At 47.6% G+C, this 13,605-nt stretch overlaps 1 protein-coding gene across 1 annotated transcript; it reads right to left on the bottom strand.

Moving 5' to 3' along the window:
- Positions 1-7,279: 7,279 nt before the first annotated feature.
- LOC119317877 (protease Do-like 9) lies at positions 7,280-13,189 on the bottom strand. Its single transcript, XM_037592377.1, has 9 exons — positions 12,623-13,189; positions 11,837-12,036; positions 11,513-11,693; positions 10,633-10,824; positions 9,873-10,105; positions 9,069-9,170; positions 8,891-8,941; positions 8,210-8,314; positions 7,280-7,756 (listed from the first exon to the last, which is right to left on the bottom strand). The coding sequence occupies exons 1-9, from the start codon at positions 13,149-13,151 to the stop codon at positions 7,658-7,660; spliced, it is 1,692 nt and encodes a 563-aa protein (XP_037448274.1). The 5' UTR covers positions 13,152-13,189; the 3' UTR covers positions 7,280-7,657.
- Between the last annotated feature and the right edge of the window lie 416 nt (positions 13,190-13,605).

Genomic DNA, 13,605 nt, shown 5'->3' with positions numbered 1-13,605 from the left:
CCACTGCTCACCGTGGAGCCGCGCACAGGCGCTCTACCTGTACGTGGCATCTTATTCAACGGCGCCACGTCCTTCACACCTACTAAGCCGCTCCGTGTGTCTACCTCCCTCGGCACCATCTGGGAGTGGAAGTGGGAGTGGGTGGCGGTAGGTTGGCCCTTAACCCCTCGTCGCCTTCTTCGCTGAGCGCACGCCTATCTTTTTTTAAAGCTCGCGACGGCGGGCCGATGGCTGTCTCTCCGTCCGTCCATCGCGTTTCGTTTTTTTTACGGGTGAAAGAAAACTTATTTCTCACACATAAAGTGCCTCGGCATTACATAAGTCTGATACCTCATCCGGTTCAGATCCCAACCACACCATCGTACGTTTATGAACTCTATCAAAGTTTGCAAGAAAATGACTCACACCGTTCTGTTCTCTACGGATATGAACTAGCTTAACCTCCCTTCCTCCTAACATCAAACGCCTAACCCGATCAACAAGCAAGGCAAAACGAGATATATCCCTCGTTGACGCTAGTATCGCATGTACCGCCACCGCGCAGTCTGTCTCCATCTCAATAGGCAAAGGGGTCCATTGAAGTGCCAAGTTGAGCCCCTCCATGCAGGCCTGCAGTTCGGCTTCCAAAGGATCCAAACACGTCCGGAGTTCTCTGCATGAACAAAAAATGATGTCGCCCATGTCGCTCCGGAGGACCATGCCTGTACCAGCCTCTCTGCTGGTGGCATTGTAGGAGCCGTCGATGTTGAGCTTCGCCCACCCCGTCACCGGTCGAGACCAGCGCAGCACCGTGGTTGGAGCAGGAGTCTCGTGCTGCATGGGCCGGGACTGGCTGACAGCGTCCACCACCTGCTTCCCTTTGATTGGATCCGCATGAGGAGCGTTCTGGATGCCCACCAATGAATCAACGTAGCTGATGAGGAAGTTTTTGGATGCTTCGATTGGTGGTGGCTTCTTGTGGTGCACCATCTCATTTCGAACATACCAGCAGCGCCATAATGTCATCATGAGCTCCATCCTCTCCGTGTCCGGCACCTTACATAGGGCTTGGGCAAGCCATTCCGTTCCCGTCCGACGGAAGGATGTAACAGCAGGTATTCTCCATTGGTCCGCCATGGCCTGCCAGAGTGCGACCGCCATTGGGCATCTGCAAAAAACATGGTACGTGTCCTCCGGCTCCAAGGCACAAAGAGGGCATTTGTCAGAAACCTCCAGGCCCCGGCGGCGTTTATTCACCCAAGTGGGTAGACAATCTGTAAGCAACCGCCAGGTGAAGATTCGAACCTTAGGAGGAGCAGGGCACCTCCAAATAAAAGCCCAGACGGCTCGTCGCCCGTCCGGTGCCCTGCTCGCCGCGACTGAAGAGAACCGAAGATGATCCTCAAGAGCAAGTCGATAAGCACTCCTCACGGTGAAGTTCCCGCTGCGTTCCGTCTCCCATGCAAGCATGTCTGGACCCAACCCAGGAAAGATTTTAATTGTTGCAATCACCTCCGCGTCGACCGGCAAAAAATGTTCCGAACCAAGTCCATATTCCATGCTCCATGGTCATCCAGCAAGTCACATACACGCCGCACCCGGCATCTTCCTTGGGGGGTAGCAGGCCTCCCACTCCCATTCCTGGGGATCCAGCTATCGCGCCATATCCTGATCGCTCGTCCATCGCCTATGCGCCAGATCAATCCCTTCTTCAGGAGCTCAAGCCCTTGCTGAATTGCTTGCCAAGTAACTGAGGCCGCTGTCGAGAAAACAGTATCCTCCAAGTTACCAAACGGGTAGTAGCGTGCTTTCAGTAACCGGGCACACAAGCTAACAGGGTTTGTAAGTAGCCTCCAAGCTTGGCGTGCTAGAAGTGCCTGATTAAAAAGTCGTAGGTCTCGAAAGCCCAGTCCACCTTGCGCCTTGGGCTTGATTAGATGAATCCATGCCCGCCAGTGCATCTTTCTCTTCCCCTTTTCTACTCCCCAAAAGAAATTACGGATCATCCGCATAAGATCTTCACAAGTGGTCGCCGGTAGCTTAAAAACGCTCATGATGTAGGTTGGAATAGACTGTGCAATGGATTTAATGAGGACCTCTCTTCCGCTTTGCGCAAGTTGATTGCCATCCAATTCCACCATACGCTTCATATATTTCTGCTGGAGGTTTTGGAACATGCCCTTGGACATGCGCCCGTTTGGCGTGGGTAAACCCAAGTAGCATTCCTCGAAGCTATGCTGCTGTAGTTCCAGTGATAATACCACTGCATCCTGGTCTGTTCGCCGGCAGTGCTCACCAAAGAGAATGGAGCATTTTTGCGGGTTGATAAGCTGACCCGTGGCTTGAGCAAAGGTGGCAAGTGCGCATTTGACATGAGAAGCTTCCTGCTCGGTTGCTCTGAAAAACAGCAAGGTACCGTCTGCAAACATGAGATGTGAGATGCCACGTGCACGTGGACAAACCCGTAATGGTGTCAGCTGCTGAGAATTGACCCATTGCTTCAAGATTGCCGCTAACCCTTCTGCCACGAAAAGGAACAAGAACGGGGAGAGGGGATCTCCTTTCCGCATCCCACGCGACGGTGCAAATGAATCTGATAGGGCTCCATTAACATTGCAACAATAACGGACTGAGGTGACACAAGTCATTATCCATCTCACCCACCGATCCGCGAAGCCCAATCTTCTCATCATTTGCTCAAGGAAAGTCCAATCTACACGATCATACGCCTTGGACAGATCTAGCTTGTAAGCACAGTAAGCTTTATCAGGGTCCTTCTCCGGTTTAATATAGTGAGTGCACTCAAAGGCAATGAACGCATTATCCGTAATGAGTCTTCCAGGGACGAAAGCGCTCTGTTCCTCAGAGATGATATCGCCAAGTAGTGGTCGCAACCGGTTCACCAAACACTTGGAGATGATCTTGTAAATCACGTTACACAAGCTAATGGGCCGAAACTCGGATAAACGTTGGGGGTCGTCAACCTTTGGGATGAGCACGATGGTGGTGTTGTTTACCCCCTCCGGCATTACCCCCGATAAGAAAAATTGTTTGACTGCAGCAATAATGTCATCTTTCACTGTGCCCCAATGACGCTGAAAAAACCTCGCCGGGAAACCGTCCGGCCCAGGTGCCTTTAGAGGCCCAATCTGAAATAGTGCATCACTAATCTCCTTGTCCGAAAAGGCTTCACACAGTTTGGCATTCATCTCCTCTGTAATGACCGGATCAAAAAGGTTTACCACTGTATGAGGGAGTAAACTAGGATCAGCTTCAATCAGATTCTGAAAGTAACTCATGGCCATACCTGACATTACAGCCTGCTCCAATTGAAGGACTCCCAAGTCATCCCGCAGTCCCTTGATCTTGTTTTTTCGGGCTCTCCATCTTGCTTTCCTATGGAAGAACTTTGTGTTCCGATCTCCATGTTTTAGCCACTCCATTCTAGATCGTTGCAGCCACATCATCTCCTCCTTGTACAAGAGTTCATCCATCTGATCAGACTCTTTCCGTATCTCACTACGGTCGGCATTCATATTGTGCAGTTCCTCTAGCCTCCTCCTGGACTTCTCAATCTCTCTTATCACATTGCCAATTTTCTTATTGCTCCACTCATGTAGTCTCAACATTGTTGCTTTGAGGGCTTTGCTCACGCCTCCCAAGTCATTTTTCACGCCCGAAGCAGCCCAGGCCGCCTCTACCACTTCTGCCAGGGAGGCCACACGCTCCCACATAACCTCATAGCGCCTCGCCTTTGCCATCTTCACCTGTGTATCTTGTGCGCACCGCAGGAGAAGCGGTCGATGGTCTGATCGGGGCGACGTCAGGTGGAGCACCGTCGCCTCCGGGAACATATCTCGCCAGGCATTGTCCGCTGCCGCTCTATCCAGACGCACCTGCACGTTAGCCCGACCGCTCCGTTTGTTATCGTATGTGAACGGATAGCCTGAGAAGCCTAGGTCCACCAACTGACACACCTCAAGACAGTCCCGAAAGGCTATAATCTGGGCTTGCGGCCTCGCCGTCATGGACATATGTTCACAGTCCCATAGCGCCTCATTGAAATCACCGGTAACTAACCAAGGCAACTCAGAAGTATTCCTTAGTCTACACAAGCTCTCCCACATAAGATGTCTGTTTTCCACCCTCGGTTCTCCATACACAAAGGTCACTCGCCAAAGAGGTTCCGAGGGAGCCACCCTGACAAAAACATCAATCCACCTCTCATTAACGTCCTGAATGCTGACATGCATGGACTCATCCCAAAACAAAGCTAGGCCACCACTCTTTCCTTGACTACTTATGCCCTCAAAACCACGAAGCCCAAGCCTACTTCGCAACCTTTTCATCTTTTGCAGCTGATTCCTAGTCTCACACAGAAACACCATCCTCGGGGAATTGGCTCTACAAAGAGCCTGTAAATCACGAACTGTACGAGGGTTCCCCGCCCCCCGACAGTTCCACACCAGGCAATTCATTGTTCCTGATGGGGCGCCACTGCTGGCCCCGTCAGTTTACTAGCGGCCCCATGGCTACTTGCCTCTAAATTCCCCCCCTTCCCGCGTTGCATGCATCATCCTCCGTTTTCGGCCGTTCCTTTTTTCCTTTCTTCTGCTTGCCCCCCTCTGTCCCTTCTTCATACGGCACCATTCCCTTGCCATCGGGCACCATAACCTGAACTGGAAGGCCCCCGGTTAGATGTCGTTTCCCCAGAATGGAGTCATTGTAATCCATGGAGTCCACCGCGCTACCAAAGGAGACCTGGAGCGTATCCAGCCCCCACAAAGCTGGTATCATATCCTCTCCCCTTGGCTTGTCACGGATCACAAGCGCCCCATTCTTCTTAACTGCAGCAGATTTTTTCGGCTGTGATGTTATCTTCTTCTTCCGCGGTCTCACAGATCCTTTTCCCGCTTCATGCTCCTGTGCTTCAAACTGTTGTTTCAGGTATTGCAATTTGCTGCACTCAGGTTGCTCCGTGCCCAGCCGTAGTTGCATTTTCTCAACATGGTCTGCCAATTGGTCATCCTCCTCCTGCAGTGCCGTCGCCTCATTTTCCTCAAAACCATCCATAGCGTCCACCCTGGTTGGTATTTCATGTGAGCCCTCGCCTCTTCCCCTGGCATTCCCCGATGCTTGTGAGCGCGTAGCCGACGACGCACTCCCCAAAGAGAAGTCCATACTCCGTTTTGCTCGTGGTTGTCCTGGTGATGGCGTGAATACAGCTCTATGATCAAACTTTTTGAACGGGGAGCATCTCAGCGTAGAGTCATAGGCCTTGGTGGGTAACCCAACCCTCTTCTTCTCGCACGCCTCCTTATCATGTCCCATGAACCCACAGTGAAAGCAAAAATGCGGTACCCGTTCATACTTTAACTGGAATTTCAGCCGTTTAGTGGTGCCCTTTGCATTAAACTCCAGCGTCACCTCCTTCTGCAATCTTCTATTATACAGCAGCTTCACCCTCACCCTTAGGAATTCTTGAGTCCCATGGCCCACCTGTGGAACATCCACCTCCAACACCTCACCCAGGGTTCCTCCCAAGGCTTCTCCATAAACCCTAGTTTGCTTCTTCCATGGCACATCAAACACTCGGACCCAAACCGAGACAGCTTCAAGCGTAGTCTCAGAGGGCTGCTCATCACCATTGAAAGGGATGACTAGCAGAGCATCACCATCATATATCCAAGGCCCCCCTCTGCCACAAACCTAAAGTCTCCCTCCGAGAACAGAGATATGATATAGTAGTTGTTCTTAACCGGCTTAAACTCGACCCACGTACGCAGTTGCCAATTTTTCTCAAAGTGCCCAGATAAGGTTTTAGTGCTTGGTCTCCGCTGCGATCTGTAAAGCCCCATCAATCTCCATCTGGGTTTGTCTTCCTCTTCTACCTCCTCCTCATCATCATCCAGATCAACTGCAACGAAAGCAACATCGTCCATGTCCACCTCACCTGCAAGTTGCTCTTCCACTCCCTCCGGCAAAACTCCGTCTGTTGCTGGTCCGTCCCAGTTGCTATTCTCCGGCGTATCCTCCTCCCAAGCCTCATGTGAGTCCGCTCTCCTAGACGCCACGATCGCTCCATCGTCGAGGGGCTTCGGGTGAGCGAGATCCTCACCGGATCCGCCTTGATCACCCCCGCCCTTCGCCTTTGGATTGATCTGCGACATCTCCTCCTTGCGGCGACTCTGAGACGTGATGTGATCTGGAGGTTTTGCAGGCTTCCCCTGGTTTTGTGTGGTGCGGCGATCAGGGTCTAGGGTTTTTGTATCCCCCGTCCCCGTCGTGCGCCTTGAGAACGTGGCATGTTCGGACTCCTGAAAGGGCCGGCTTAGACTCGTAGACACCGTGTACATCGGAATCGTGGCCCGAAAGGACTCCTCCCGGCAGGTTTTGGCGGCGGCGGTGGAAGGGCGCCCATCGCTAAAACCCTAGACGAAGCAGACTCCTTTTCCCCCCTGGCCGTCAAAAGTATCGCGTTTCGTTTTTATAAGAGAAGAACATTGGTTGGAGTGGGTGGGAGTACGTACGTACGTCTGCGCCATGTTCGCCTTCTTCAAGATGGGCGAATTGCTCGCCTTGATGGCATTCCTGCGATTTCCACGGTTCTACTATGTACTGCTGCTATCTATGGTGGCGAAATGGGAGGCGCTCGGTACTAGCTATTCTCGAGCAGGCAGGAGCGGGGGTACTCGGTCCAGTTCAACCACTGGTACGGTGTAAAATGTTGGCGCAACAACCGGCCGCTCCCGCCCTTTTATTATGGCTTTTATTTACCAGGCCAGTACTAGTGCTTCAACCTTGGGGAAAGTGGGTGCAGTACACGTACCTGATGAGACCGAGCCTGAGCCTTCGCCTTCGCGGCCAGCCAACCAATCCACGTCTCGTTTCCCAGTCAATGCAGCAGACAAGCCAGGACCATAAAACTGTGAACAGCTGACCCAACTCGTGAACCAAACGAGGCAGTGGCTATGCTGCCGTACCAGCCATCCCAATCTTGTTGATCCTCTCTCACACAGAGAAAAAGATACACCAGCAGGAGCTGACCAGGACGACAACGAACCACGCAAAAAACCGTGGCGTATTTTCCTCATCGGTTGGGCTTACCGGCCTGTATATATCAAAATAAAGGCGTGGGGACGGGACGAGCCACCAGCCAAGAAAAGCATGACGCTCAAGGGAAGCAACTACACTTGATTGAGCTGGAAGCGAGCTCCTCCGAGTAACGCAGCATGACAAGACGAAGCCGAAACGGCCGGCATCCACCTCATGCACCCAGCAGACAAATGTGGAAACGAGGGAGCAGATGGGAACATATATCATTGATAAATTGTTGTAACTGGTGACGATGGTGTATTGGACTTTTCGGTGGGGGCCGAGGCAAAAATATGAACTTTTTCCCCCTCAATAATTTAATTTAATTTTGAAAAAAAATGAAACCATTGTTATCAATTAACCGCCATCACTTTCATGATGACTAATGCTGGACAGCGCTCCAGCTTATGCTGATGTGGCGCCCACTTACCCTCAGCCTTCTTTGGTGAAGCTCTCTCACACCCAGGAGCCCCAGAGGGTCTGGATGCATAAGCTCAGGCTTCTGCCCGGTGCCGGGCTGGTGTTCAACCCCCAAAAAAGTGACCCCGATCGGGGCCACCAGACAGCCGCATCTTGTTCTCCATTAGGCCTTCAGGTCATCAGACATGGCCGACGGGATGCAGTGCGTTGTCAGAATGTCCTCGGTAGCAGCCTTCGCGGTTTTTGTCTCCAGGACAACGATCTGTCAAATCATATAAATTGGTTACTTGATTACATCCCGCATTAACACAGGGACCTTGCTATCGTTGATTTTGCAAGAAAAGAAGAGCTATCATGCCTTGCCATCACTAATTATTTTTGTTATTATTGTTATGTCACGACAACAACACCCCCGCATCATCAATTAGAAGAGACCAAGGGGATTTTAGCACAGAAAAAGTCAGCTACATATATTCTTAAAAGAGGGTATTAGCTCAAGTAAAGCTGCAAAGATACATAAACTAGAAATTGACATCCAGTATGAGGCTACTTGATCTTTGTAGCGTTACTGAGAAATTCTGATTAATCACGACGAAGTACTGGTAGAATTTCAGAAAAACTGACCACTAATCTGCGTTTACCCAGGGACTTAGTTAACATGGGGTGTGACAGATGTTTACAACAGAAATACACAAATAAAGAAATCAGGGCTTACCTGGTCATACTCCAAATCAAACTTCAAGAATTCATCCTTGCAATTTTCCACTGTTGTCACTAAGTCCTTCAGATTTTTCACAGGATGACCATTAACGGCAAGGACCTATCAACAAGATGATAATAAAGGGTTTTAGTCACCCCTCACCAAACAAAAGCAAAGAAGTCATAGCCTACATGCAGTGTTAATCATTAGGTTTCAGAATCAACTGTCGAAAAAAAGAGGAACTGTGATGACAACATAGCACTGAGAACGCCTATCTGACAATTTTTTCACAGGAAGACAATTAACGTCAAGGACCTATCAACAAGATGACAATAAAGGGTTTTTAGTCACCCCTCACCAAACTAAAGCAGAGAAGTCATAGCCTACATGCAGTGTTGATCATTAGGTTTCAGAATCAACTGTCGAAAAAAAAGAGGAACTGTGATGACAACATAACACTGAGAACGCCTATCTGACAAATATATTAGACTTCAAGCTTCACTACAGAAATATATATTTAAAGGTAATAACACCGCATCAATATATTATATATGCATGGGTAAAGAGTAGGAGGCTGGCAGAATTCCAGTGCGTCAGTATATATACTTCAGCAGCAAAAAATGCAAAATGTCTGGAGGGAACTGCTAGAATCAACAAAAGTAACACATGCAAATGGATCCAGAACTTCTCTGTTACCTGCGTATTGACAATATCTTCATAACCGATATTGATATCTGCCACAAGCACCTGCAAGGGTTCAATGCATGCAGTCACGTTAGGAGATAAAAGAAACTATAGTTCTTTATGGAGCTATAAATGAATACTTCACTCGTATCAGAACAGAGATTTCACGAACACGGGAAGAACTTATAACCTGTGATACAACCACCAGCTGTTCATCAGGTGATTCCGCCATTGAATGCAAATGCTTGACCAACAACTTGACAGGTGCATCATATTCGTAGTCTTTCCCATACTGAAAAGTAAGTAGATCAAGAAGCTTAAGGAAGTATCTTTTTATGTCCATTTAGCATTCTCTTTAAATAGAATTAAGTTCACAGAGATGAAAGCAGTTGCATAAGAGTGTAAAAGGTAGAATTAGATAAAAGTTGTGTATGGTGTTTCCTAGGGAGATTTTCTAAGAAGAAAAGTTGCACGAAAAATGATAAGCCCTAGTTCTGCTTTATAACATCAAGACCAGAATAGAAATCAAGCAACTTCTTTGCATGGTAACTATCAGAGATTGCACCTATACAGACAGTAGCTGAAACACAGCTTAATTTGTTACAGGTGCTAATTTTAAATTCTTAATTACATCTAAGAAACAAAATTAGCTGCCTAGAGCACCCCTCACTACTAAGAGCTCTATGCATGTGAATTTCGAATATCAAAGAGGTTATCGTTAGCTGGTGCTACCCAATTTGACAACATTAACACCAGAGTAGTATAAGCACTGAAACATTGCAGGTGAATGATTTTCATCAAAATCCTATTTGATAGTAGTGCACAGGACCTCTATTCGTTACCGACTCCCTTTAAGATCAAGAAAATCAGGATCCAAAGAAATCATATTGAAATTCAAGACACTGACAGCCTAGGAGTACAAGGATTAAGCTCTTGCTTGTTGGTTATATTCAATGCATAGGGAACAGGATGCAAAAAGAAGATAGATACAAACCTCAGAACGGAGATATGGAACAGAGACAGCTGCAAAAACAAAGCCAGCAACAATGTAATATGATGGTGGCCTGCCCTTGACATGAGCTGCAATGAGCCGCTTGTGGGTCGCTAGCTTTATTTTAAATTCATGAACTTTTGAGTTGCGCAGGACTTTGATAAGGGCTTTGTCACCGGTATATTTCTGAGAAACAAGGTAACTAAAGCCAATTCGCTCGCCATGCCTGAAAGGAACTATTGACAAAAAAAGGGGGTAAGTAAATAAAAATAAGTGATCTTGTTTTAAGTGAGAATGTTTGATTTGCTCAGGAATTAAGTTTAATTAAGATGCTAGAGAGTTAATACAGAGAAAGAAAAGTTCGCCAATATAAACCCCGCAAGAATATCTTTAGAAACACATGAGAAAATTTGACAACATCCATGTATCTACGAGATTCAAATGGAAACAAAAATCCTCTATCAGGTTGGCCAGCTGCAAACATGTTACATGTATAAAAATCAGAAATTGTAGTGTTACAAGCTATGTGAATTATGATTTCAGTCAGAACCGTCATTTGACACCAGGGAGAAAGAATTTCTATTAACAAAATAACAAAGACTTAACGAATCCAATAAGAGATAAAAGTGGTAGGCATCTAGAGCAATAGAAGACCGTGGAACTGATAATAAATACTACTAACTAAAGCGATTGGTATCCTACAGGTATAATACCATGTAGAGCAAAATATAGGGCATTGAATTAACAAGTTCAATACACTAACCTGTACCATCATTGGCAATGTCAACTCCATCAAAGCTAAGAATAATATCTGACGGTTGCAGACATCCAGACTCGGGAGCAGTAGGTTCCACTCTCCTAACACGAACACCCTTTTGATCAGGTTTCATTCCCATTGCTTTCCGGAGATCGGGATTTTCCATTTTCTGCCATTCTATCCCAATTATAGGGAAGCCTGAAATAATATCGCAAAAGTTAAAAATCAAATCACATAGCAAATGCATAAGATCAAAGAGACAGAAATGGACAACATATATTAAGCATTATACTGTGGGTTGACATGAAGGCAAATATTAAACAAACTTTTTCTTAATATGGGATTTTCTTCATTTGCATCATACATCAAACAATACGGAAAAGAGACAGCAATCAAAACAAGTGCGGAATACCGGTTAATGCACTGAACAAACTGAAAGAGAATGACTAAGCAAATAATTGACAGGTTGCAGAATCCAATACGAAGAAAAGGGAAAACACTGAATAAAACTCTATCACTATATTGGTTTTACTTCATTAATTAATGTCATCATAACCAACCCAAACGAATACGATTGCACGAGCAATATCAATCATCCGACCACTGGACATGAAATAAGAGGAGAGAAAGTGAGAAACACTCTTACGAGACCAAATGGTAATACAAATTAAACACTTGCAAAGTCATAGGGACCGATCAGATCGTTGCCAAGTAAAAACTATGCCTATAAAATCATCCGGCAAGTTCAAATAAACCAGCTAAATGGTTCAAAAGAATGTCATAACAAAGTTCAGAGTATTCAAGACTAGCAATATAAAATGAAAACATTGATCATAACAAGATAATCAAATGTATCTTCATACAATTATGGAATATGACTGTTTACCTGTATATGCTCCAGATTTTTCATAGTCTTGAATAAAATGCTTGATAACTGGGGTGGGTATCACATAACCTATATTCTCTACATCTTCATGTTTGAGAGACTGAAAAGCTATGCCAACACATATGCCCCTATCATTAAAAGCTGGGCCACCTGAATTTCCTGAATTAATAGCTGCATCTATCTGTCCACAGGAAAAAGGTCCAAATTTAAAAGGTATTAATAATAGGTTAACAAATAAATTATGATTCCTCAAAAGGTTATGTTCGAATCTAGCTATCATACAAGTCAAATGAAGGGAAGAGAAGAAATGGGAAGAAAACATACCTGCAACCCTAAAAGTTCGGTAGAACCATGCACATAGGACAGTATCTCTATCCTAGAGACCACACCACTTGTCACTGATATTGTATCTCCTCCAATTGGATAACCAACAACAGTGACTGCATCCTGAAGTGCTGGCAACGACCCAAACTCAACTGGTGTAACTCCCTCCCAGAACTCATCATCACTGACAGTTAACAAGGCTGAGATGGATAGAACAGTTCAAGTTAGCCCGTGTAAGATATCGACAAGAAAATCTACACCTATCAGGTCTGAGCACTTAAATATGTAATCTATTCCCCGAGCTAGAATACCGAAATAAGCAAACATAAAATTTCTGCTGCATTGACATTTAAAAGTTCAAAGATTTCACATTGTGATATTTTCAAGAGCTGATGCTAAGACAAAACAATTGAGCAAACATAGAAGTTTGTTTTAAATTTTAACAGAACATATTTTCAATACCTTAAATTTGAGTCCATAAGAAACAATTTTGCCGCCAATTGTGGTCGCATCTAATGTCAGGTCTCACTCTCACACGATAATTAATACAACTACTCCACAACATGAAAGTTCAAAGGAAGCACCAACATGCTGAAGTTCCCAACTTCCAACACTACCTGTGCCATGCTATCGTAGTAATCGGGGGAGGTGGTGGGGGTGCATTGGAGAAGTATGCGCAATGATCTGACTTCACATATATACTGGACAAGCTATGTGATACAGTTAAGCTTAAATACAAGAAACAAAGGAAGAAGGCGGTGCTAGAGAAAGGGAGAGCGTGCGCACCAATGTCGCACTCGGTGCCTATGGCGAGGACGGTGGCGAGGTACTTGGTGTCGGACCCGCGCTTCTTAAGCTTGACCTGGGTGAAGTGCTCGACAGAGTGGGCGTTGGTGAGGACGCGCCGGCCGCCGATGATGAAGCCGCTGCTGCTGGAGCTGTACTGCCGCTTCCGCTGCCACGGCAGCGAGAAGTTGGGCTCGGTGTGCACGCAGAACACCTTGACGACCGCGTCCATGGACGGCACCACCCTGACGACCTCCTCCCAGCCCGCGGGGCCCAGCTCCGCCATCGCCGCGTCCCCACCGTTCGCCAGGTGCTTCGCGTCCCCGCGCCGGGGCGTGGAGGCGTCCGCGGCGGCCGGGGCCTCGACCTCGACGCGTCGCGGCTTGCGCCCGCGGCGGCCGGCGGCGGCGGGGGCGGGGTTCTCGGCGACCACGGCGGCGGGGGCATCGGGGGACAGCGAGGGGTGGTCCGCTGCCGCCTTGCTCTTGCGGCCGCGCTTGCGCTTGCCCTTGGAGGCGGAGCCGTCCATGGTGGGGGCGGGCTAGGGTTTCGCGGCGCCGCGAGGAGGGGGCGGACGGTGAGGAGGAGGCCGGCTGGCTGGCTCGGTCGGATTATTATGGATGGCCGTCCGGTTCGACCCCGGGAGCGGGACGCATACGGCACTGGTTGAGTCCTCGAAAATGAGGAAAACAAGTTTTTTCTAGGGTAAAATGAGGAAAACAAGTTTTTTTTAGGGGGAGGAAAACAAGTTTTTTTAGAGGATCGGACGGGCTGGCGCAGCCTGGCTAGTGGGCTTGTTCTTTTTGACTGTGCTAACGACAGGTCCGTATGATCCACTTCTCTCCGAAGTTCCCCTGCCGCTACATCCGCGTCTTTTTTTTTCTAGCGCAATAAAAAAATTGGCAGAAGCAGGATTCAAACCCGCTACCTCTTGATAGCCCGCAGTAGCTAGCAACCACTCGGTCTAGATTAAGCTAGTCATC

This window comes from Triticum dicoccoides, chromosome 6A, assembly GCF_002162155.2.
Source record: "Triticum dicoccoides isolate Atlit2015 ecotype Zavitan chromosome 6A, WEW_v2.0, whole genome shotgun sequence".
Lineage (NCBI taxonomy): Eukaryota > Viridiplantae > Streptophyta > Magnoliopsida > Poales > Poaceae > Triticum > Triticum dicoccoides.
Note: the sequence above shows the minus strand (reverse complement) of the source record. Positions and strands in the feature narration are given on the sequence as shown.